At 34.9% G+C, this 27,466-nt stretch overlaps 1 protein-coding gene across 3 annotated transcripts in view; it reads right to left on the bottom strand.

Annotated features, from left to right (window-relative positions):
- Window positions 1–27,466, bottom strand: part of ELP4 (elongator acetyltransferase complex subunit 4) — a 141,545-nt gene that overhangs the window by 95,358 nt on the left and 18,721 nt on the right. For all 3 annotated transcript variants that reach the window (XM_039355912.1, XM_039355914.1, XM_039355913.1), the window contains one exon: window positions 4,872–5,000. In XM_039355912.1, coding sequence (XP_039211846.1) covers window positions 4,872–5,000 — 129 coding nt within the window. The remainder of the gene's footprint in view (window positions 1–4,871; window positions 5,001–27,466) is intronic.

The raw sequence follows: 27,466 nt of genomic DNA, 5'->3' as shown, positions 1-27,466 counted from the left end.
GCCTATTTAACTTATATGCGGAGCACATCATGAGAAAGGCAGGGCTAGATGAATCAAAAGTTGGAATTAAGATTGCCGGGAGAAATATCAACAACCTAAGATATGCAGATGATACCACTCTAATGGCAGAAAGTGAAGAGGAACTAAAGAGCCTCTTGATGCGGGTGAAGAAGGAGAGTGCAAAAGTTGGCTTGAAACTCAACATTAAGAAAACCAAAATCATGGCATCCGGCCCTCTCAATTCCTGGCAAATAGATGGGGAAGAAATGGAGGTAGTGACAGATTTTATTTTTCTGGGCTCCAAGATCACCTCAGATGGGGACTGCAGCCAAGAAATTAAAAGACGCTTGCTCCTGGGGAGGAAAGCTATGGCAAATCTAGACAGCATACTAAAAAGCAGAGACATCACCCTGCCAACAAAAGTGCGTATAGTCCAGGCCATGGTTTTCCCAGTTGCAATGTATGGCTGTGAAAGTTGGACCATAAGAAAGGCTGAGCGCCAAAGAATTGAGGCCTTTGAACTATGGTGCTGGAGAAGACTCCTGCGAGTCCCTTGGACTGCAAGGCGTTCAAACCGGTCAGTCCTAGAAGAGATCAACCCCGACTGCTCTTTAGAAGGCCAGATCCTGAAGTTGAAACTCAAATACTTTGGCCACCTAATGAGAAGGAAGGATTCACTGGAGAAGAGCCTAATGCTGGGAAAGATTGAGGGCAATAGAAGAAGGGGACGACAGAGAATGAGATGGCTGGATGGAGTCACTGAAGCAGTAGGTGTGAATTTAAATGGACTCCAGAAGATGGTAGAGGACAGGAAGACCTGGAGGAACATTGTCCATGGGGTCGCGACGGGTCGGACACGACTTCGCAATTAACAACAACAACCCACCATGAGCAACCTGGCCAAGGAGAATAAGCACAGCAGCAGCAGCCTCAAGGAAGTAAACACAGCTGGGCACCCCCTTGGGGAAGTGCAGCTGGGCTAGGCAGGGCTGTAGGAGCTCAAGGGCCAGGGTTGCAGGAACTTGGGTATATCTAGTCTAACGAAGAGAAGGACTAGGGGTAACATGATAGCAATCTTCCAATATCTGAGGGCTGTCACAAAGAGAGGGCCAACCTATTAGAAGGCAGGACGAGAAGTAGCAGATAGAAACTTTTCAACAAGGGAAGCAACCTAGAACTAAGGAGAAATTTCCTGAGAGTGGGAACTATTAATCAGTGGAATGGTTTGCCTCTAGAAGAGGCGGGTGCTCCATTAAGGATTGCATAACATTTGTCTGAAATTTTATAGGGTCTCCTGCTTGAGCAGTTCATTCCAACTCTGTTATTCTGTTTCCTCCAAGACACTTTGGAACTGAAGGCTGACTTCACAAAAAGGATAAACCACGATGTCTTTAAGAGTCGGGAGAACTACTCTCAAAGAAGCATTTACCACTGCAGTACCTCTAATCAAGGATAATTACATTGATTATCTGTGATTGTTTTATTATATATATATTTAAAAATGCTAACTATAGTTGATGTTATTTTGTACAGTATGACAGTATTGGCTCTACAAAATAGCCTTTGAACTTTGCCCTACAAGATGATCAGAGGATGCAGGATAAGTGATGCTGCTTCAACAAAATTTAGTAGAAGACGGTGACAGGAAACTAGACATTAATAAAAAGTAGTCTATAAAATACCTGCAAAACAAACAAACAAACATAGAGGTAAGGATATGTGTGCACAGTATGTGTTTGTGTGTCTGTGTGTCTACCTGCACACAGTATATAACAAAGAAAGACCAAAAGAAAAAAGAAATCAAATACAATACATTGAACTGAATTATCTCTAACCCTAACTCTTAATTTTTTCAACTGTCTTTCAGTTCAAGTTTTGGACCTTGAAGCATTCAGGGCAAATTAAAGTAGTGCTCAAATCATTTCACTTAGCGTTATTTTGCCATAGTCTAAAATATAAAATAATAAAATCAAAAGGAAGCAAAACATTAGAATTTGTCTATTCTGACTGCTCTTTATGCATCTGAAAAACAGAATATAATTTAGACTGATTAAATGTGGATGAAAACTGGGATAGTAAAAGCAGCTATGAATACAGGAATAGATACTAGGTCAGAGATGCACACCACTTTCATTTATGTATATTTACCCTGGTATGCAACTTTGTAACTAATAGAGCATCACCCTTAAGAATTTCATTGATCTTTGGGAGTAATGAGTGCTATGAAAAGAAGGATTTTAAAAAGCTCTTGCTTGAAGTTTTTATTCTAGCTGAACAAAGTGCAAAGGTTGAAACAACTAGAGAATGAGAGGAACAAAGATGGAAAAACAATGATATAAAGCAGTATATATTCAGAGATAAAGTCTCCAAGGTCATTTAGGAACTGCAGTTAATTTGCTATTTAATTTTCCAGACAGAGGTTCAGGAGTGAACACAAGGGTCGTACTCATCAGAAGTTTCCTATTAATAATGCAGTTAAGATTATATGATTGTCCGGTGTTCTTGGCATTTTATCATGTACAGATCATTTCTTGGATAGAAATGTTTAATCAGCTTTGTACAGCCACATAAAAAATTAAACTTGCCAAGCCATATAAAACTACTTTGTCTTATTTCAATTTTATTTTTTAGAATAAAATTGAATCTGATTTATATCAGAATAATAAAACCAATAAAACAAAATGGGAAGTTTATAGGAGAATACTACAACAATATATTCTTTTTTAGTTTAAATATTTGACTATGATTTTTTTTTTTTTAGTGAAATCCTGTTATGTTTTAAGAGAGTCATTAAATCCTAATTCTTTATGGAAACCCTGGAGGGAAGCCGGTACAAATGAAATTATTTGGTCATGTCTGCATTGCCTCTACAAAACTTCATTCTAAAATATGCCAAAACACAAACTTTTAGTGAAAACTTGACTTCCCTCTTACTATTCTCAGTGCCTAATGTGTAACTCTTGTCATTTCCAGTCACTGTCAGAGATGCCCTCTCTACATCAGGGAAAGAACAAAAATAAATCCATAGATGGGAATGAGGAGAGTATTATTAATGACCAACCTAAGACAGTTAAAATCATGCTCTCTGTGGATCATACATGTGGGTGAATAACTAGTTTTCTGTATTAGTGGACTGACAATACTACTTACTCAAATGCTGGCTTTGTTCTGGTCCAAATAGACAGTTTCTGTCTAAATGTGTGTGTGTGTGTGTGTGTGTGTGTGTGTGTGTAGGCAACTAAAAACACTCATATAAACTATTAATTCTTTACATATATGTTCTATGATTCAGTCATCATTCATTTTACTTATTACTAAACTACCTAAACGCTGTTTTTTTAAAAATGGTCATTTTGTATTCAACATCTTTATTTGTTACTCTTTAATTATTGACTGTACCTCCCGTAGCTTTACCTCACATACTTCTTGAATACCTCATGCCCCTAGAATACTATTTCTTTCTGTTTCTCCTCACATAAATTCCAACTTCCATATAATAAAGAGGGAAGAAACATGCTCTTATAGAGTTTTGCTTGTTTTAACAAATATTTTCCTTGCAACAGATCATCCTATACCATCCGTTTATCATGTCACCATTTGCACAATTTTTTCTCATTAATTTTCCCATCTTCAGTAAACATTCCTATTTACACAAATTCATTTATCTGCTTCCTTTTCCCATTTATTTATAATTTCTAACAACTATGATCTTGCATATAATAATGTTGAAGTTCTTATTGCATCATATAATCCATCCAACATTCACTGAAAATAATTTGGGATCTCAATCAGCAATATAGCATTAGCTGTATGAAAACTATACACACATCCAGGTCCCAATCAACATACATCTAAGGTGACTAGAAATATATCTTATACATTCACTGATCCATCTATTAAACAACCAAGGAAATATCATACATTCTTGTCTAATTTTCTGCCCAGTGTTGAATAATTTGCTAAGCGTTTAGTTTATTCTCTCATATACCTTATTATTAACATTCAGTAACCAATCTTCAGCTTCATATTCATGGAAAACATTTTACAATTCAAGCTTATCTCTTCTTTTCATTTTTGCAGCAATTGTTTTAATGCTTTCCCCCCTCATTTTAGCAAGAATTATTTTTCATACTTCCATTAATAATACTTGCATGCACTTCCATGGCACTCTGTAACATAAATCTTTTCACCCTGTTTTAAATGGCTTCAACATCATCTATCCCAGTGGTGGAATTCAGCCAGTTCGCACTAGTTCGGAAGAACCGGTAGCTAATTTTTTGTTGCCCAGGCCCAGAATGGACTTCTGGAAGCAGCATCCACACAGAGAACTGGTTATTCACATATTTGAATCCCATCACTGATCTATCCTTACATTAATCTTTAATTCATTCTTTTAACAGATTAAGATAGATTAGAATAAGCATACTATTTGGTTCATTTTGACCTCCGCTCTTGTTCTTTGCGAGTACTACTAGTCAACTTCAACAATGTTATATTAAACAACTTTCAACAACCTCTATGCTAAAAGCTCATGTGCACTGTCAATTTTTATTGAAAAGGTTTGTACTGAGTTCTTTCCCAATTATTTCAGTGTAATATTCAAAGTCAACATTTCCTCTCAATCCATGAATAAAATATTAGTTTGGATAGCAAAACTAAACTGATCCAAAGCCAACAGCAATTCACAGAATGCTTTTAAGATTGTTCAAAGAATATTCATTTTAAAAAAAGTTTTAGAATGCTCTATACTGACATCATATCCCTCATGTACAATGTTCAGAGATTATTCAAACATTGTTTTATGTTTGTTAATGTAGAATTTCCCTTTAAAATCTTGATGGTTTACAATAAAATTGTAAAATATTATTTACCTCCTGCTTTGGTTTGTTCTGGTAACGCCAAGCTATTCTCATGGACTCCTGAGAATCTTCCGTTGACTTCATAGTTATTACTTCTTCCATTTCCTTGTCAGAGAGATTCGGCAAAGGACATGGAAGTTCCTGAATTAAAATAATATTTTACAGAAACATTTAAAATAAAAAAAATGATTAATGATCAATCTATTATATGGCAAAAATGATACTGGCAGCATAAAAATACTTATTGAAGTACTCTCAGGAGAAACAGGATGAAAGCTACAAGCATGAGGGAGAAGCAAAAAATTTTCTTATATTCAAGAATGGAATATTGGAATATGACTTCAGAACTAAGGAAGATAATTAAATCATGGCAAAGTAATTAGTAAGAATTGTAATAAGAAGTTGGTAATAGCAAGACAGAAACCAGCATGACCTTGCCCAGATTATCTCTTAATCATACCTTTTGATTGGGTAATTAGATTAATGAGCTCTATTGATGCTAGTGGTCTACTTTATCTTGATTTCAGCAATTCAGTTGATAATGCAATCGAATGTATTTGGTAAAATATAATTTATAGCATTGTTAAGACTAAAGTGTCACAGTTAACTGAAAAGCATATTCAAGAGATGATCATTAATTAGTTTCTTATTAGTCTGAAAAGAGGTTTTGAGTATTGCAAAACCAATAGTTTTACAATATCTTTTATCAGTTACTTAAATGAAGCAGAGAAAATTATCACATTTGCATAGGACAGAAAACTAGGAAAAATAAGTAACACTTCAGAAGATAGTACTGTAATAATATTCCAAATTACCATAATAGAATAAAACATTATCTGAAATATAACAAACTAGAAAATTCTGTTTTTTTGGGAGGCAGCAGGGAATCAAACACAGGGGTATATAATGGGGTAGCTGACTTTAGTGTGAAATGAATCTTAGGTCATAAGGTAATCAACTTAGTAAGAAATGAATCTTAGGTCACAAGCTAAATGTGAATTAGTGGTGTTATACAACTGTAAAAGAGTATAATATGATCTAAGGCTCCATTAATGGAATCATTATTTCCAGTTCACAAGAAGCAATACTTATTTACAGATCATCCATTTATATACATATCACATTTTTCAAAAAGAAACTGCTCACAGACATTTTTGAAGTACAAGTCAAATCCAAATCCAACTACAAGTCAAATATAATCATTAAGATACACTAGGTCAATTATAGTTCTTTTTAAAATGTTCAGTGTAATAATCATATCAAATAACAAAAAATGTATTTTATGTTGTATTTATATTGTATTGTTTGACTCTATTAGCTGCCCAGAATTGCATTTGTGAGATGGGTAGCCATAATAGTTGAAGGGCTTTAAACGTGAAAAAGCACACCTTGAATTGGACCTGGAACCAACTGACAGCCAATGTAGCTTGCAGAGCACACATAACTGCTCTGTACCAGTTGAAGCTGCTGGATATTCTTCAAGAGAGCCCCACGTAGAGGGCATAACAGTAGTCCAATCTAGAGGCAACTAGGGCAGAGGTCTCCAACCTTTTGGGCACCATGGACTGGTTCTGGGGAGAGAGAGGTTTTTCAGCGGACTGGAGGGTACGTGGTTTTGTGTGCTGCCTGCATCCCACGGATGGGCCTTTACTTGTTTGTGCGTACTGGTTACTGGCATGCTGCAGCCCGGTACTGGTCCACAGACCAGGGGCTGGGGACCCCTAGACTAGGGCATCAGTGACTGTGAGCAGAGCCTCTTGATCCAGGAACAGGTGCAATAAGTGCACAACTATAAAGCTATACAAAGGCCCTCCCAGGCACAACTGCCAGCTGCTCATGAAGCAGGTGTTGTGAGTCTAGGGCGACCTTCAAATTGCATAGCAGGTCTACATGAGGAGGTGCAACCATAAAGAGTTTAGCATAATAGTATAGCTGGAAACGAAAGCCAATTTGGTATAGTGGTTAAGGCATCAGACTAGAAACCAGGAAAATGAATTCTAGCCTTGCCTTAGGCACAAAGCCAGCTACATGACTTTCGACCAGTTACATTACATTCTCTCAGCCCTAGGAAGGAAGAAATGGCAAGCCACTTCTGAAAACTGCAGGGACTTGTCCAGGCACTCCAAGAATTGGACATGATTGAATGGAAAGAAAAAATAGCCGAGAAATCACAATATATAGTATAACCTATTCTAAAAATTATAAAACTTATTACAAAATATTTCTAAATCTGAAAGTATCACTATGTTGAAAAATAATCAGTAGTACAAATCAATGCTAATCGATGCTGATTTAAGACATATTGAAAATGTTTAAAATGTTTAAAAATGTTTCGGATATCTGCTGGAAATGTAAACAACAGCCAGGCACTTACTACCATGCCTGGTGGATATGCCCTATCGCTAAGAAATATTGGTCTAAGATCCATAGATGGTTGGAAAAGATGATGAAACTACAGACAGAATTTAAGCCGGAATTGTTTTTCTTAGGAATATTAAGACCTAATTATGGTAAAGAGAATGACTACTTGATATTGCATGTTTTAACTGCTGCAAAGATAGTATTTGCCCAGTTTTAGAAAAATGAGAATTTACCATCTGACCAGATTATAATTACCAAAATTTTAGAGTGTGCAGAAATGGATAGACTAACATTAGAAATGAAAGAAAAAGATGATTCAATTTATTTTAGAACATGGGAAAAATTTTATCAATGGTTAGAGACACGTTAGAACTTGAAGGATTCAATATTTTAGAATAGATGACTGATTTTTAATCGAGTTCTAACTAACATTTTGATGATATGATTATTTTTCCTGATTTGCTGATTTTCATCTGTTATTTTTGATTGTTAGGATTTTTTTGAGATTTTATTAGTAGTGTTTACTTAATAGATCAACGTATTTGTTTATTAATTGTTTTTAATATGTTACAGTCTAACCTTCGCTAGAAATGGTTGAATATGATATTTACCCATTATTATGATTCAGACGGTAGCTTGTTTGTTGAAATATGTGATTGTACCTATCCTTATTTTACCCTAATTCCTTATTTCCTTCCCCTCCCCCTTTCCTTCCACCCCTCCCTTTACCATACCTGTATTGTTCCTATTTTTCCTCATCTATATAAACTTAATAAAATCTTGTTAAAAAAAAAAAGACATATTGAAAATCATGTATTTAATTACCTAAATGTACCTAAGAGCCAACACTGTATAAGTGCTGCATGAAGTGTTTGGATTAGTGAATGTGCTGAAACATTTTGCAAATACTTTTAAGCTTAGCAGTTTTAGCAATGTAGACAGGTTGTTGCTGTTGTTTTTTATGACTCTGTTGAAAGAAATTCTACCTATTGGACCCTAATTTGTTAATCAGACAAAAAAAAAGTGCTGAGACTTTGCAGCTGACCAAGTGTTGTGCTAATAGGCATCCCTGTCTATTATGCATGTGAGATAATGTGCTGCATGTTTTCTGAATGCTTAGTGTCTGCCTAATGGATCTGGTATCCCATTTCTATGGCAGGAGTTGCCCAAGTGCAATTAGCATGCTGGAGTGTACTGTTACAAGGCATCCAATCTCACTTTTGATGCAGTGACCCAGAAGCAGAACAGGATCATGACTCAGAGTACCAAACATAGTCTAAATGAGATATGGTGTATTGTAATAGCTAAGAGACTGAGCTTTGCATTTGAAAGTCCCTAGTTCAAATCAAACTTCTGATATAAAAACCTTGGCTCCAATTCTTATGGAGCTAATGGAGATAATATTGGCCGACTCAAAGAATACGGCCAAATATAATAATTTGTGTCAATACTCCAGAATGAAATATAATGCATACAGTATTATTAATTATACCTTCCATTCTCTGTGTACATATAGAATATATTGAGAGTATAAATATACATTGTGTTACACAAGGGTCAATCTAACTGACTCTTGACTAGCAAAAGCAGAATATCATATACATTTCAGTAGTAAAATAATAACACCACCCTCTAATTAAAAAGGGACAACAGAAAACAGAAGTAAAATGACTATGGCAAAAAAGGCAAAGTTTGTACCAACAGTAATATGTGCCTTGGATACAATCCCCAAACATTTGGAGCACCACTGAATACCATCAACATCACTATCAGTCAATTGTAAAAGAGAGCTTTACTTGGAACAGCTTGCATCCTGTGACAATACCTTTAACACTATCAAACATCTGCCTACACCAGATCCTTGGGAAGGACTTGATAGGTGGATAAAAATGCCAAAGCCAGTTCTAAACATCTGGCTGACTGTGAGACGAACCATAATAATAATAATAATAATAATAATAAACCTTCATGGGTATGCTCTTGACATGGTCTTTTGATACTCTAATAAGGTTGAGAGCTGTGCTGGTAGCGATGTATTCTACCAGAAGAGTCATGCATACCAGACAGATCTTAAGGGAAGAGCCAGACTAAGTTTATCCACTAATCCATGTAATATGGTGAGAAAACAGGAATAGAATCCTGTACTGGATCAATCGTCACCTGGGACAACAAGGTCCATATCAGATGTTACAGTACCGGGACTTTACTAAATAATCCAGTACAGTTAAATAAATACATATAGTGCTCTTATAATGGGCTGGGCAAAAATGGGTGGGTTGACAAATCATGAGAGATTTGGCTGAGAGTTAGGTGTGAACCAAGTAGCTTCAATGCCCTGTAACAAGAAATATGTTTGAGATGCAACATGGACCAAATGTGAAGCAATCCAATCTTACAGAGCTTTCCTTTCAAACTTCAACATGAGAGATGGAAATAGGAAGATGTATGTAAGAATTTCTCTTATAAAGTATTTCCACGGGTGAAATCAGAGCTTCTCAGGCTTTACATTTCCCCAGTTGGATTCTTATTACTAGCTCTGACACTACAGCAGGGGTTCTCAACCTTGGCGAAGTCCACCAGTCTTAAAGTTGCCAAGTTGAGGACCCCCGCACTACAGGAAAGAAGCCGTCTCTTATTCCACATATAGATTGGTTCAGCAGATTGTTCTATATAAAGCTGAAAGTGATTACTGGGACTAAACTAGAATTAGTCTCTTGTTCCACAATTCTCTCCTTCCTTTCACTTTTGACAAAATCAGAGTTATTATTATTAGTTGTGTGGCACTTCAGAGTCAATTGCACAGCTTTTTACAGCAGTCCTGGGATGGGTGGAACAGCAGTGGAGATCCACCACAAATTTTGGGAAAAGAGGCAGCTATGTTGAAGAATTTCAGACATTCGAACATATCAAAAAACTTTTTGTAATCAAATGTGAAGTACAACACAGCTATTGTAATCATTTTTTTTCATTAAAAATGACAGAAATATTTGCCATTTTTTTTATTAAAAGTTTTACAATTTTACAATAAAATCCCTCTCCCACTACCTCCCTACCCTCCCAAAAACCCTCCCCCCCTCTTCCCAAAGCTGAATACAGGGTTAACTAGAACTAAGAATACAAAACATTTAAACTTAAGTAAACCCCAAACAAAAGTTACATTAAAAAAAAATCCAATATATATATATAATAAAAAAGTCCAATATATATATATATATAATAAAAATACTTATCTTAAACTTTAAACTTTAAACATAAATTATTCGAAAGCTAAATAATATCTTTTAATATCATACTTATACTGTATAAAGTTTATCCATTTTTTCCACACCAAGAGATATTTCTCTTGCGATTGATCTTTCAAATAAGCCGAAATTTTTGCCATTTCAGATAAATAAGAAACTTTAAAAAACCATTCCTCCAAGGTAGGCAAAAATTCCTTCTTCCAATATTGTCCTATCAACAACCTTGCAGCTGTAATTAAATTTAACATTAAAATAATTTCTTTATCATCACAATCAACAATAATACCTAACAAAAACAATTGTGGAGTAAATTTTATCCTTCTCTTAAAAATTCTTTGAATATTCCACCATATCTTTATCCAAAAAGCTTTTATACTTTTACATGACCACCAAATATGATAATACGTTGCATCCAAACAACCACATCTCCAACATTTAGGTTGCAAATTTGAATATATACAAGACATCTTTTATGGATCAAGGTGCCATCTGTAAAACATTTTATAAAAATTTTCCCGTAAATTTTGTGCTTGCGTGAATTTAATATTCCTCACCCAAATTATCTCCCATGTTTCTAATAAAACCGGCTCATCAAAATTTTGAGCCCATTTAACCATGCAATCTTTAACTAATTCTGTTTCTGAATCCAACTCCACTAATACATTACAAATTCTTTTTATATGAAATCGACTTTGATCTTTAATTTGTTTCAATAAATTTTCATCCTCTCTAATCAAACCCACTTTATAATCTATCTTCCACCTTTCCAATAATTGTCTATACTGAAACCACGAATAAATAATATTTTCTTGTGCTAATTCATCTATATGTTTTAATTGCCAATTCTTCCCATCCCAATTAAGTAATTGTTTATAAGAAATACTGTCCATCTTCACTCCTTTCCTTATTCCTTCTATTGCATGCCCCGGGACAGCCCATAATGGAATTCTTGAATCTATTCTATAATATTTCTTCCAAACTCAAAGTAGAGAAATTCTTAAAATATGAGACTTAAAAGCCCTATCCACCTTCTTATTATAAATTAAATAGGCATGCCATCCATATAATAAATCCCACCCCTCCAAAAGGAGTATATCTACATTTGTCAAATTAATCCAATCACTAATCAATGTTAAAACCACAGAATCATAATACAATTTGAAATTCGGTACCTTGAGCCCACCTCTCTCTCGTACATCTTGTATAATTTTAAATTTTACTCTTGGTTTTTTCCCTGCCCAAATAAATTTATTAATACCTTTCTGCCATTCATCTAAACTTGCCTCGTTCTTCAAAATAGGTATCATTTGAAATAAAAAAAGAAACTTTGGCAAAACATTCATTTTAACCGCTGCTATTCTCCCCAACAAAGATAATTGCAACTTTTTCCAATCGTTTAAATCATTTTGTACTTTAAGCCACAACCTTTCATAATTATTTTTATACCGTTTTGCATTGGAAGCGGATAAAAATACCCCCAAATATTTTACCTTATTAACAATTTCAAAACCTGTCAATCTAACTAAAGTCTCCTTATCCAAATTAGTCATATTTTTGGGCAATATTTTAGTCTTATTATTATTAACTTTGAAGCGAGAGACTTGTCCAAATTGATTTATCAATTGTAAGAACTCCATTACTGAATAAGTTGGTTGAGACAAAGTGACAACCAGATCATCTGCAAAAGCCCTTAATTTATAATTATTCTTATTAATCTCTATTCCTTTTATTTTAGATGATTCACGAATTTTAATCAACAAAATTTCCAAAGTTAAAACAAACAACAAAGGCGACAATGGACAACCCTGTCTAGTCCCCTTTTCAATTTGAAATACTTCAGATAAACCTCCATTAACTATAAGTTGTGCTGTTTGTCTTTGATAAATTGCTCGAAGAGCCTGTAAAATTTTATCTCCAAAATTCATTTCCTCAACCAATCTTAACATAAATTGCCAATTTACCTAATCAAAGGCTTTCTCAGCATCTAGAAAAATCAATCCTGCAGAGATCTGATTGTTCTTATCCAAATATTCTATTAAATTGACAATTTGTCTAACATTATTCTTCATATATCTTCCAGTTATAAAACCTGTTTGATCCATATGTATTACTTGATTCAATACAATCATAAGTCTATTAGCTAAAATTTTTGAAAATATTTTATAATCTACATTCAGAAGAGATATAGGTCTATAGTTTTTTGGTAAAGTAAGATCTTGATCTCTTTTGGAATCAAAGATATAAAAGTCCTACCCCAAGACGGGGGGGGGGGGGGGTCTCTGTTCCCTGTAATATCATGTTAAAAAGTTCCTTTAAAGGTTCTATCAACTCATCTATCAAAGTTTTATAATAAATTGATGTCAATCCATCAGTGCTTTACCTAGTTTTAATTGTTTAATTGCCATAATAATTTCATCTGTAGTAATAAGTCCTTTAATCTCTTGTTTCTGATCTTCTGTTAACTTAGAAAAATGAGCATCTTGTAAATATTTATCTATATCTAAACCCTGTACTTTTTTGCCCATATATAATTTGGTATAATAATCCAAAAAAGATTTTTTAATCAATTCCTTCTGAAAAAACAATTTACCATTATAATTTATTTTATCTATAATTCTCAACCTCTGTTTCTTCTGCAGTTGGTAAGCCAGCCATCTCCCTGGCTTATTGGCATTGCAAAATGTGTTGTTTCATATAAAGCAAATTGGTTGCAGTCTGATCAGCCATTAACATATTAAACTGTGATTTAAGTAAATTTATAGCTACCTTTGCCTTCTCATCTAAAGGATTCAAAATTAAAGCTTTTTCTTTTAATTTAATCTCATATTCCAACTCCTTACGTTTTTGCAACTGTTTTTGTCTATAAGCCTTATTCATTTGTATCAGAACCCCACACATATAAGCTTTACTTGCATCCCATACCATTGACATTGGAGTTCCCTTATACATATTTAAAATAAAATATTCCTTTAAATAATCTTTAAGTTTCTGAACATTCATTTCTTGTCTAAATAAATTCTCGTTCAGCCTCCAGGATCTTCTCTCCTCTTTTTCCATGGCTAACTCCATCCACACAGGACTATGAACTGTCAATGTCCTTGGAAAAATCTTTACATTCTTTACCCTAAAATATAAATCCGTTGTAATAAAAAAAAATCAATTCTTGAAAAAGATTGATGTCTATCAGAAAAAAAAGTAAAATCTCTCTCTTCCATATTATGTTTTCGCCAATAGTCTCGCAACTCCCAGTCCTCTTTCAAATCAAAAAAGGCTGGTGGTGTCACGATGTCGATGGCGGCTATTTTTTAGCCGTCCTTCTGAGACAGTGTTAAAACCGCCGAGGACAGCAGATATCAGCTGTTCCGCGGTTTAAAACCTCCTTCCTGGGCTAAAGGAAGGAGGGGAGTTTTACCCTGAATAGTGGTAGAGCCTCTGAAACCCCCCAAAAAGTTTTTTTGGGGGGGCAAAAAGAGTGCTTCCACGGAGTTCAGGGAATCTCCGCTTCTCAGCTGTCTTTGTTCCTTGTCGTTCGGGACAAAGCAAGACACCGCTCCCACCTCCGCAATTAAAGAGAACTGGTGAGTTATTTTAAAAAAAGCAGACAGAGCTGATCGGGGAATTTTTACTTTTTGGATTTATTTGGACTTTAATTTTAAAGAATTATTTTCACTTTCTCTTTTTTTTTGGTTGAGAGGGAAAGTAAAATGGCGATATGAGGCTTTTTTTTGAGTGTTTGAAAAGAAACGGAACGGATTTTGTTACTTTGTTACTTTTTCTTTCTTTTTTTTTTTGCTTTTTATTATTATGGTTTTTTGAAAGAGACTTGGGTTTAGTTATTTTCCATCTCTTTTGTTCATCTTTTTATTTTTGCTTGGGATCGCTTTGTACTTTTTTTTTAAGAAGGAGGAAAGAAGGAAAATTTTTTTTCTTTTGTTTAAAATGGCTTCAAGGCGTCAAGTTTCCACAGTACCTAAGGTGGCTTCTTCTCCGGCGATATTACCAGCCCAACAACCATCTTCTCCTCCTATACAACCACTCACGGTAAAAGACTTGCAAGATGTCATGGGAAATGTTATATCTCAAATTAGAGGAGAAGTGAAGGAGATTTTAGTGGAGAATAATAACATTTTGAGGCAAGATATAGTTCTGGCCCTAAAAGGACTTGCTTCTGTTGTTGAAAAGTTGGATTCTTATGTTGAAGAAGTAGTAGATAAAGTGGATATATTGGAGGAAAAGTTTGAAGGAATGGAAAAAAAGATGGAAATTTCACAAGATGAAACTGTTATGTCTCAATACAGAGAGATGGAGTGTGCTTTAAGAATCAGAGGTTTGAGGGAAAATATGCAAGAAAACTTGAGAGAGATGGTGGCAAATGACTTTGCTGTGATTTTGGACAGAGAAAAGGAGGAAATACTTGGAGAAATTGAAAAAATATTTAGAGTTAATTCTTGGGTGGCAAAACAGAGAAATTTGCCAAGAGATGTGGTAATTTATTTTGGCAAAAGATCTTTACGCAATGAAATTATACAAGCTTTTTATAACAAAAGATTTCATTTTGCTGCACAAGATGTAATAATTTTAAAGGAGATCCCATCTAAAATTCTAAGAAGAAGAAAAGAGTTTGCTTTCTTAGCAGATGAACTTAAAAAGAGGCAGACGCCATTCAGATGGGATATTCCGACTGGAATTGTGGTGAGTCACGCAGGGACACGTTATAGACTTAATACTGTTTTTAAAGCAAGAGAGTTTTATACTTCAGTCCTGGGAGCGCGCTCATCACCACCTATAATGTTGAAATTTTTGGAAGAAAAGGAGGTAGAACAGCAGTCTGAAGAAGCTGTATCGATGAAAGCTGGGAAAATACAGGCTGAGTGGTACCAACAAGCTGAGATGAAGGAACAGAGAATGACTCGAGCAGCACATAAGCGTAAGGAAAAGGAACAACAGAAGAAGGAGGTTAAACAAGTTTTACAAGAATTTGTTTCTGAGCCTGTGGGAGGAGCAAGACCTAAGAGATCATCGGTGCAATCCTCGATGGCAGATCTCCAAGCAGTCTTCTCTAGGCTAATGGATGGAGGAGATGGCAAAGCTCCTGACCTGGAATGTTAACGGCCTTAATTCTCCACAGAAAAGGAAGAAAATATTTCATTATTTGAAGCAACATAATAATGATATTATTTGTTTGCAGGAAACCCATATTATTTCTAAAGACCAAAAATATTTAGTTAATGCCCGATTGGGATCTCATTTTGTATCCTTTGCTTCTGGGGAAAAAAGGGGTGTAGTTATTTATGTTAAGCAAAATTTATCAGCTTCTTTACTAGATTCCGATCCTCAAGGGAGATATGTAATGATTGAAGTGGGAATGTATGGTAAAAAAATACTTATAGTGGGTTTGTATGCTCCAAATCAACAAGAACAATTTTATAGGCTTTTACACCAAAAACTGATTTCATTGGATTATAGATCTGTTATATTGATGGGAGATTGGAATGGAGTTTTGGATACACATAGAGATAAAAAAGGACTTTCTACTTCTTTTAAATAGGCTAAATTACCTAAGAAATATTTGCCATTTTTAAGAAGAAGAAAAAAAAAGATAGCTGCAGCTCCAAACACTGCTGACAAAGGGAACATTTTAAACAAACATGTAAAATGGTTTCTGGCCTATGTCCCCTCTTTATTTCTGTATATATAGCTCTTAACTATCTAAATTGAATGGGTACGATTTAGTGCAGTGCTTTTCAAATGTGACATCTTTAAGATGCATGGACTTCGATTTCCCAGAATTTCAGACAGCAGAATTGAATCCTAAAGTTGCCAAGTTTGAAAAACATTGATTAAGAGCCTTGCTGGCACAGTGGTTAGAATGCAGTATTGCTGGTTAACTCTCCCCACAGTCCAGGGGTTTGATCTTGATGGGCTGAAGATTGACTCGTCCTTCCGAGGTTGGTAAAATGAAGACCCAGATTGTTGGGTGCAATGTGCTGACATTTGTAAACTGCTCAGAGAATGCTGTAAAGCACTGTGGAGCTGTATGTAAGTCTAAGTCAGTGGTTCTCAACCTTTTTAATGCCGCGACCCCCAACCGGTCGTTAAGTCAAGGACTACTCAACTTGTCGTAAGTCGAGGACTACTCAACTGGTGCAGCACCATTTGCAGAATGGGATTTTTGGCGGGCTCAGCAGGGCAGAGACAGCCTGGACAATTCCTATTGGCTTTTGAAAGCCAATAGAATTAGACTCTATTCAAGAGAGTCTATTCTATTGGCTTTCAAAAGCCAATAGAATAAAAGGGAGTAGCACAGCTAAGGAAAAGGGGGAGAAAAATGGCGGACTCCGTTGTTAGGCACAACCAAGAGAAATGTATCAGAATTTTTATATAAATAAAAAGCAATTACAGAGTTTTAGGGTTAAGGTTAAGGATGCTTAAGAAAGTAAAGAGTGCTGAAAAGATTTCCATCATGTTTCCCTTCTTTGCAATTTGCAACCATAGCAACTGTATACATTTCTATTCCAACATGCCACTTTGGTATAATAGTTAAGATGCTGGTCTAGAAATGGGGAGACCGTAAGTTCTAGTTCTGCCTTAAGCATGAAAGCTAGCTGGGTGACTCTGGGTCAATCACCCTCTCTCAGTGCAACCCATTCAAAAGGTTGTTGTTGGGGAAAATAGGGACAGGAACAATAGTAAGTCTGCCGCTTTGAGTTCTTTCTAAGGATTTTTTTAAAAAATCTAACAAAATACACATCATTTAATTCACTTTAGCTTATGCACAAATACATTGAAGAAGCCAGCGTTGTAATGTATATTACAATAATGTAATAATTGTAATTTATATTACAATACTGTAATGAGTACAGTTAGAAAAAAGGATGCTAGCCTCTAAAATTGCCTTCACCAATCTGAATGAATCCCAGATGTGTAGATTTCAAGTCCCATGTATTCCCATAGTTAGGAAATTTGGGGAATTGAAGTCACACATCCAGACATTGTCCAGAATGAGAGAATCTGACCTATGAAAATCCTGGAAAGAGTTAACATCATCTTCTGAGCTAGAACAAGCAGAAAAATAATTATGAATCGGCCCAGAATGGAGATCACACTATTTTCTCTTTTATAGATGAAACATAAATATGTAAATAAAATAGTATGCAACTTAAAGATGAAAAACTAAGGCACCACGGCAAGATCAAAGGAAGCCTCTATGAATCTCAGAGGCTTTGCTAGGGAAGATGGCTCTGGACGTGGAAGTTAAAGCTATGAACATGTCATGCTTTGAAAGAAAGATCAGAAGAAAGGACCAGTTTAGAAAAGGTAAGCAATCCAGAGAAAGGCCAGCTAATAACTTTCTTTTATTTCTCCCCCTCTCTGTTTTCTAGGATTCTATATTACAGGATCAGGGTTGAGAAAGCAATTATTATTGTCATTTAATCATTTATCCTAATGAAAAGCAGGAGTTTCCTCCGCAGAGTAGTTTACTCTCATCTGCTCTCCACAATTTTTCCTTCCTGTGTGAAGGTGGTGTTTTGATGGGTGGGCTGGCTGGCATATAAAATCTAGAATAGAAGCTGGAAGGGACCTTGGAGGTCTTCTAGTTCAGCCCCCTGCTCAAGCAGGAGAACCTATACCATCTCAGACAAGTGATTGTCTAGCCTCTTCTTTAAAATCTCCAGTGATGAAGTCTCACAATTAACTGTTCCACTGGTTAATTGTCCTCACTGTCAGGAAGTTTCTCCTTAATTCCAGGTTGCTTCTCTTTCATTAGTTTCCAACCATTGTTTCCTGTCCTGCCCTCTGGTGCTTTGTGAATAATCTGACCCCCTCTTCTTTGTAGCAGCCCCTCAAATACTGGAATACTGCTATCATGTCTCCCCTATTTCTTCTTTTCTTTAGACTAGCCAAACCCAAGTCATGCAACCATTCTTTGTATGTTTTAGTCTCCAGACCTTTGATCATCTTAGTTGCTCTTTTCTGATTTTTTTCCAAAATCTTTTTTGTGATATGGTGACCAAAATTGGCTGCAGTATTCCAGGTGTGGTCTTACTAGGGTTTTATAAAGCAGTACTAATACTTTATGTGATCTTGATTCTATGCCTCTGTTTATACAAACCAGGATTTCATTAACTTTTTTGGCTGCAGCTGCACACTGCTGGTTCATGGTTAAGTGATCATCCACTAGGGCTCCAAGGTCCCTCTCACAGTTGCTGTTTTTAAGCCAGGTCTTGTCTAATCTGTACTTGTATCTTTGATTTTTCCTGCCTAAATGTAAAACTTTGCTTTTCTCCACATTGAAATTCATTTTGTTGAATAGGGCCCATTGTTCAAGTTTTTCAAGATCTTTTTGGATCCTGAGTTTGTCTTCTGGGGTGTTGGATACTCCCGTCAGTTTAGTGTCATCTGCAAATTTGATGAGTTCGCCTTCAATTCCCTCATCTAAGTCATTGACGAAGATATTGAAGAGTACTGGGCCTAAGACGGAACCTTGTGGTACTCCACTGCTTACTTCTCTTCATGTGGATGTAGTGCCATTGAGGACTACTTGTTGAATACGATTTACCAGCCAGCTACAGATCCATCTGGCGGTGATGTTGTCTATTCCACCTTTTTCTAGCTTACCAAAGGATAGGTTGTGGTCTACTTTATGAAATTTACTTTATGAAATCTAAATATACTATATCCACTGCATTTTGCTGGTCTACTAGTCTAGTCACTTTATCAAAGAATGAAATAAGATTGGTTTGGCATGATCTGTTTTTAACAAACCTGTGCTGGCTGCTAGTTTGTTTGCTTCTAGTTTTTCACAGATCTGTTTTTTTATTATCTTTTCTAGGATCTTCCCAGGTATTGATGTTAAACTGATTGGTTTGTAGTTTCCTGGGTCCATTTCCCCCCCCTTTCTTGAAGATGGAAACCACATCAGCCCTTTTCCAATCTTCAGATATTTCCCTGGTGTTCCAGGTTTTTTGAAAGATATGGTGCAGTGGTTCTGAGATAACATCTGCCAGCTCCTTCAGACCTCTGGGATCCACAACAATCACAGTTCCTAAATCCCATGATAGGAAGCTGTTATTTGGTGTAAGGCTCAGAAAAAGCGGTGTGGTTTGTGTGTGCTTACAGTATTTTAAGAAATCTGAATAAAATGATAACCCAAAATCTATCAAAAACCATGAGAATTAAACACATTGTGTATCACATTTTGGAGGACTGATCTCGGAAATCTCTAGGGGCGCCATATACTTAGAAGAGGATGAGGCCTCTTTCTACCTTTATACTACTAAATATAATTCATCTACAACCAACATTACTGATATCTTTAAACCATGTCACAGCCATTTGTGATAAATAAATATAGTGTGTGACCTGAAACACTGATAATAATGATTATTATTTATTCAATTTATAGGATTGACTGATCAAAAAGATTCCAGGCAATGTACAAATAATTAAAAATATTAAAATCCTACAGGATAAAATACCAAATAAACAAGATTATTAAGCAATGTTTTAAGTAGCAATCATTTACTCAATATACAAATTATGTTGATGCAGAGTCTTCTGGAAAATCTGAGTATTTTAACAGTTTCATGAAAGCCAGAAGAAATGGGGTGAAACCTACTTCTGGACAGCTTTTACAGAAGACAGGAAGGGCAACGAAGAAGACATGCTTCTTGGACTCCACACAATGGCATTCTTTTGTAGTTAGGACCCAGAGCATGCCCTCTTGCGAACTCTTATAGGATGGTCAAACCGAATTGGAGAAAAGTGCTCATGTAAATATTTAAGCTTTAAGCTATGAAGGCTTTATAAGTGATAACAAATACCTTGAATTGCATTTGGAGACCAACAGGTAATCAGTGTAGCTCATAAATAAAGGAATTATATGTGTATACTGAAGTACAAATCTATTCAGGTAACCATCCCTACTCTGGAGGATGGGACCCTCTTCCTGAAGTCACATGAAGCTGCCACTTTTATGAAAATGGTGGCATTGCTATCTTAATATTTGTGAAAGATGTTCGTGTTATGAATATACTATCAGGTGCAAATAACCAAGAGCATTCTATGAGTTCAAAGCACAGAAAATTTATTATTGCTACCTATATACAAGAATTTAGTTAACCAATGGCCAAAGCTAAGTTGGTGCTAGGTAAGGGTCATGAGTATTCATGGGGGTTGGATTGTGGCAACGCAAGGACTCTAAATTGATGTTACACTTAACTTCATCTTTCAGCTCAGGCTGTTCTTCACATTATTAAAAAACAAAGCTGCATGCTAATATGTCATAATGACATTTAGGGAAGGGAAAAGAGTAAAACACGATTCTAGGATTATAAAGAATATAACAGGTGAACATTTTTGGAGAACGGCATATTTAATATATTTGCAAAGTATCAAATACAGAACATAATATAATCAAGGAATCTATAGATGCATTCATTTTTATGAGACTTATTCATTGTGTTTGGATTGAAAAGATTAATGATAATTTAGAACAAATTAACAATTATGTCTCTAACAGAGAGAAGAATATGTAGATTAATTTCATTGTTCTGAATGAACAAATTCTAATAGTTTGGTGGTGTGCCATTATCTACTTTTCCAGTAACTGCTTTCAAAGCTATTAGAGAAAGCTAGCCTTAATATTTGTTTATATTGATGACATTTTAAAAAAGTCCCTAGAACAAAATCCAACACTACTCACACTGACCTGTGTAATTGTTGTTGGCTTTTTACTATCCAGAGGAAATTGATCACTATTTTTAGCTAGTTACACAATTGAAAAGATGGGCAAAGTACTCAGAAAGCAAATGTTTCCTTTCTATAAAAAAATCCAAGTATGAAATCTCATACACTTTTTTCATCTTTTCAAACTTATTTTTGAGCAAAGAACAATGAAATGTAGGATTTCATTTAATCATATTTATTTATCAATTATATTTCTAAACTGCCCATATCCCTCAGAAATGTATTACTTATATTACTGTATATTTTCCATACTGATTTGAATATAAAATTACTAATGTGCACAAGCATTTTAGTACCGTAATAAAAATCATTTATTCTTTCAATAACATTTGATAATATTTTAGGTTATGCATATGGTTTTTGACAGTAGATATATTGAACAGTTTGAACAATCATGCTTAAATTAGTTTTCAGGTGTTCACCTCTAATAAAATTACTCTGTGTTTTCTCAGTAACACCTGCAACATTTTAATTGACATAAAGATAACTATGTGCCATATACCCAAAACAATTTACGGCAGTCATTGTCCATTGTTCTAGAAGAGATTATCATTAGAATAAATCCCTGTAAGTACTCATTTAACTAAGCCTCTTGTTGTCTTATATTCTGCTGCTCACAATGAGAAACACACCTGCTACTTTTATGTACCTACTGTTAGCATAGGAACAAATTTAAGATAAAACTGCCTAAACTATATTTTAATTATTTAGACTGAAAACACAGATGAAGTGTGTAATGGTCCTAAACATATATCTCTCCCTTTGCTGTTTTGAATGGTATTTTCTTGAATTCTACAAGCTTTTGTAGTAAAAATAAAAGTGATGCTAATTTATGTGCTTGCTTTATTGTAGGCATTTCCAAGAAAACATTTACCTTATTGGATGAGAATTAAAAGCAATATGAAGAAGCTGGTGCAGGTTTGGAAGAAGGCTACCAGAATAATAGGCCATCTGAAAAACCTTATGAAAAACAGTTAAAATAGCTTATTTATTTGGGAGTAAGTGTGGGAGGCGTAGGGGAGATATAATAAACGTTGAAGTTGAAACAGCTAGAACAAGGGCTAACTCATTGAAAATAAAAGAAAGGCAACTCAGGCTGATTATTAGAAGGAATTTCTTGATGGTAAAGGATATGTAGTAGTAGAACTGTTTACTAAAATTAGTAGTAGATTTTCCCTTGCTGAAGGGAAACAAAAGGTAGGTAGGAACTTGTTGCAGATGACTTCCTGGATTTAGGTTGGGCTGTTGTATCATTAGATGTAAAACTAAGTTCATTTACATAAATGAGGAAGGGAGGTAAAAATATGTAAGTAGTGTATAAAAACAAATTAATGCAAATTAATGGAAGTTTTAGTACATTAAGATGATAGTGACCTAGCAGAGAGAAACAAGCATTGCAAATCTGAAAAATAAAAACTCTTAATTTGCTAAATTGTAGTTAAAACCCCCAGTCAGTATAATTCTGTAATTAGCTCTTAAACTACATATGCCAGAAAATTGTTCTGAAGTATCTTAATTTTATCCAAAAATATCCACTCGGGCAGCATTGCCCTAGGAGGATCATGGATAGCTTTTTCATATATATTGCATGTTTCTTAAAAAGCGTAAAGCAAAGATGGGATTAACACATGGAACCTTTAAGGAAAAAAATAGGTCAATCTTCCCCAACCCGAAGCTGATGATATTTGTACCTCAATATATTTAGAAGACTTGGTTAAAAATAAATTCATCCATTCACCCAACCCATCAATCACTATATAAAAATTCTCAATAATCCTATAGAAAACTCATTGTTTTGGCTAGTTTTCTAGTAATAAATGGACTAATCTTCTTATGTATGCACAGGTAAAAATAACACATTCAAATATAATCTTAAACCATTAAGTAGCAATTTAATTTTCATCATTTTACCTCCCAATTGGATTGTGTACCTTTATAAGTGAAACACTGCTTGCACACATCAAGAATCTCCCTAGAGCGGAAGAGAATCCTGCTGCATATGCATAAACATGAACTAGAATGGTCTAGAGAATAAAATTATGAATACCATTCATTCAGTTACAGAACAATAGAGATCTAGGACACATGTCCCTCCAGGTTTCATTTTGAAACAGAAAAGCAAGAAATTCCACAAGTTTCTAACAGAATTAAGAGAAGAAAGGATAATTCTATTTAAAATCATAAACTCAAATAGCTTTCTCCATGTCATGTGTATTTTATATTATAATGTCCTTCTAGCACATATGCACACAATTCACAATGCCAATGGAAGATTTGTAATCAAAAAGATTACAGATAAAACAGATAAATTAATGAAATTTAAAATGTGCCTTTGTATCTCTAAATATTTAGGAATTTCCTCCTTGAAATAATATTGAAATAAATCTTGCATTTCTATTATTCCCCTCTGTTAGGAATGTCGGCTTGCATTCTTTGGCAGATGTACTAAACAAAGTCAGATTCTAATACAGTGACCTCTTTCTTTTCTCCTAGTCTCTGGGGTATAATAAAATCAAAGACACAATTCCACAACAGTTAATGAAGCTTAACCTCACAGTTTCTTACTTACCAATGCATTTACACTAACTACTGGCATCATACTTCTCTTTAAGCTATTTTAAATGCTGGAGGACTACTACTGTGTGCTATTATTTAGTAATATAATCCATGTTGTATGTGGAAAGCCCACTTTGATCTTTCCAATTTTTTAAAAAAATAAATATTGCTGAAAATTATAATGATTTATTTATGCATCTTCAAACCTCTATGTTCTGATAAGGATTCACTGATTTGTCAGCCTGATAAAGCTACAATTGCAGTTAAAACTGTAACTATCAATTAACGTTTGAAGTTATATTTACACAGTAATATTTCAAAGCTGAACAAATAACTTACTATTTTTATCAGTACATACAGAATGATGTATTAAAAAGAAATTTATTTCACTGTTAAATATTACATATGGTTAACTAGAACCTATTACATTTGGTAAATAATTGAACACTTATCGCTTATTAAAGAAATGTCCATAGAATTTATTTCTAGCAATGTTTATTTTGATGAAATTGTGAGGAGCTTCTAGACAGATGGTTCGTAATAGTGTAGTTATTCTAACTCAGCTCGTGAACAGATTTTCTGTAGCAAGAAAAATATGGTAGAAATGGGGAAAACATGGGAATTCTTCCAATGGAGGACATAATTTGATCATATTTGGCACAGGGATGAATCAGCAGCATGGTAGTGCAGCTCTGATTGCTCTACGCTGACTCTCAATTCTGTCCATGGTTTATACGTCATCCAATTTTTGCATTCCTGGTTTAGACAATAAGATAAACTGCGGGTCTGAGTGGTTTGTCAAAAACATGTTAGCTATGCCCATAATTGGTGCTTGTAGCCCTACTCGTGTGAGCATCACCACAAACATCGCAGGCGCTTGTGGTCCCACTCACGAAAGCAATGGGTGTTTGTGCACATGCACACTCAAGCGTTTACCCCTACACAAAAACATTCCTTCTTTTCTCCCTTCCCCCCCCCCCCGCTCCAGGCCACCAGCCCCAAAAGGTTGGGGAACTCTGGATTAGAATAACGAAGATGGCCATGGATCCAAATACAGGACCTTTTTTCCCCCAAAGCAAATGCAAATAGGGAACTACAAGAAAGCACAATTTTTGATTACCACACTATAAACTGAACTAATTTCTGGGGTCAGAAACAAGGTCTTTGTTAGAGAAAGTGATCCTTCAAATGTAAGTCCTGAGCCTTTTAGAGCTTTACATAGCAGTGCTAGCACTTTTTAAATTTAGCCTGCTAGGTAACAGAAAACCAATGTTGCTTATAGGATTATTATGACCCAACCCATTTAGAAGAACAAATTTAACAATGTAGCTGAATTCTGCATTAAGTATACTTTCTGGAGTTTGTTTAAAGTAGCCTAATAGTTAATATTCTGAGCCCAAATCATGCTGTTCAGAGTGCAATTTCTTGAAGTTCATTCTTTAAACTGAAAGTTTATGAAGTTTGGGGTGTGGTGTTTTGGACAAAATGGATTTGCTTTGTAGTGTATGCAAACAATCTCCCAAGCAGTTTGGAGAAACAGAGTATTTTTGATTTCTGTGGGATGTTCCATTCTTGGAAACGTAAGTTTTACACATATTTCATCATGAGATTATGATAGCACTGATCCACGAAGGTATGCTTTCCGGTCCTGCTGCAGGAGGTGCAGCAGATTAACCCTGGTTACAGGCTCTCTTGTCAATGAATCTGTAAGTTTACTGAGAGATGGAGTCATGAACAGGTGTGGCCCTGTTCCTTTTGATGTAATGCTACCTCAGCCAGCAAAGGCTATCTTTCTAATTCCTAGGCTTAAAAATCAACTAACCAGAACAATTTTGTTTTCTCTAGATTCAGCTTTAGTTTTCTGCCCCTCATCCAGTTCAGCACTACCTCCAGGCATCTGTCAAAAACTTGTACAACCTACCTTGATTCAGGTGGAAAGGAGAGAGAGAGAGTTGGATCTAGGTGTTGAACTAACAATGTGGTTAAAAACAGTCATTCTCTGCATTTCTGGTAAAAATCCATGAATGAATTATGATGTTTGCATACAAAAATATAATTTTAAAACTGCCTAGTGTTTATTAAAATATTCAGAACAGAAAACATTGACATGGATCTAATCAGAATTACAGGACTAAATATTTTCACATATGGAAAACGTATGTTAGATACAAATATACTGAAATCAAATGGACATTTGACTCAAAGGATAAATGCATTCTGAATTAAAGATATGTCACTCTTTAATATTTTATCAGACTGTTAGGGTATGGTCTCAACCAACCTCATATATTTTTCCTTTAGTCACCAAAACTTCAGTATATAAAATAATAGATACGTGGAAAATTAGATAGTATATTTCATTTTTATTTTAGTTTTCCATATTTCTAAATTAATGAAGGAAAACTTTAGAATCATTTAATGAATAAAATAGAATAAATACCATACTAGAGTAATAGTAAGCAAAGCTACTGAAAGGAAAAAAAATCTGAAGCCTATTATTTTTTAAAACAAATAACATTAAAGTATAAAAATATTAAAACTTAAATTTAAAATCCCTGAAGATATCAAGGTCCATATCTTCAAACGGTCTTTCTCAAAAGCACTTATATGGTGGGTATGCACATAACACAAAATTTAATTCCAGTAAAATCATTTGGAAAGCCCAGTTCCTATCAAGGGTGCTGATGCAAGTGAGAGAAGATACCATTCCAAGCTCAGTATGAAAATAATTGTACCAGTATCACCTTGCTACTTAACCTGAAAACCTTTGCAGCTAGTTTTACCCTTTGGCCTCAAAGCCGTAACTGCATGAATGCTGTGTTAGGTATTCACCACTGTTCAGCATTCCACTATCTTCTTTAATCAGTGTTTTGTATTCCTTCACCCAGTCTGGCTTACAGAAGTCTTTCCAAGAGCACTTTCTGAATGTTTTTTTTAAAACTATGTAATGAAAGGAACATGGTGGCTCTCGTGGTTAGGACATTGGGTTGGGGTTTAGCAAGCCCACATTCGAGACCCGAGTGCTGTCATGGAGAGGGGTGAGCTCTCGTCCTTCGTTCCAGCTCCTGCCGGGAACATGAAAGGAACCACCCAATTGGGCACTCCTGTCTAATCCTTTGAACCTGACACAAGTGCAAAAAAAATAAGTAATTCATTTAAGATTCACTTTATTCCTTTGCAAATTTTTATGTTGGACCATAACTATATGAAAGAAAGAGATAGAAATGTTTTAAAAAATTGCTTAAAACTTTATGTATGTATTTCCAAGAGATTTTTAACAGGAGTATAATTTTTCAACAATGTTCCATCTTAATGCTGACTTACTATAGAAGCTTTAACTACAATAGACACATATATGTTTTCAAAAGATGATGGGTAAATTACTAGGTGATCATATAATATACTATAAGTAGCTGATGGGACATTTCTATTTTCCACTTGTCTTTTAATTACACAGTTTTAAGATAATTATGATGTATAAACAATCTTTTTTTTTCTTTCTAGAACAGGCAATATTTTCCTTGATTACTGAAAAACCATAAACTCCCATTTAGTTAAAAATAGTTATAGTACTATTCAATGTATAAAAGTGACCAATATGCTAAGCAACAAAGGAACTATTGATAATTATGATGGAAAGTCAATGACAATGGAAATTTTAAAATCCATACTCTAATATAGATTTTCAATTCTCAAAAT

The sequence above is a fragment of the Crotalus tigris genome, unplaced genomic scaffold (genome assembly GCF_016545835.1).
Source record: "Crotalus tigris isolate CLP2741 ecotype Arizona unplaced genomic scaffold, ASM1654583v1 scf7180000018777.2418813, whole genome shotgun sequence".
NCBI classification, from domain to species: domain Eukaryota; kingdom Metazoa; phylum Chordata; class Lepidosauria; order Squamata; family Viperidae; genus Crotalus; species Crotalus tigris.
The sequence above is the reverse complement of the archived record's forward strand: the minus strand, read 5'-3'. Positions and strand labels throughout refer to the sequence as shown.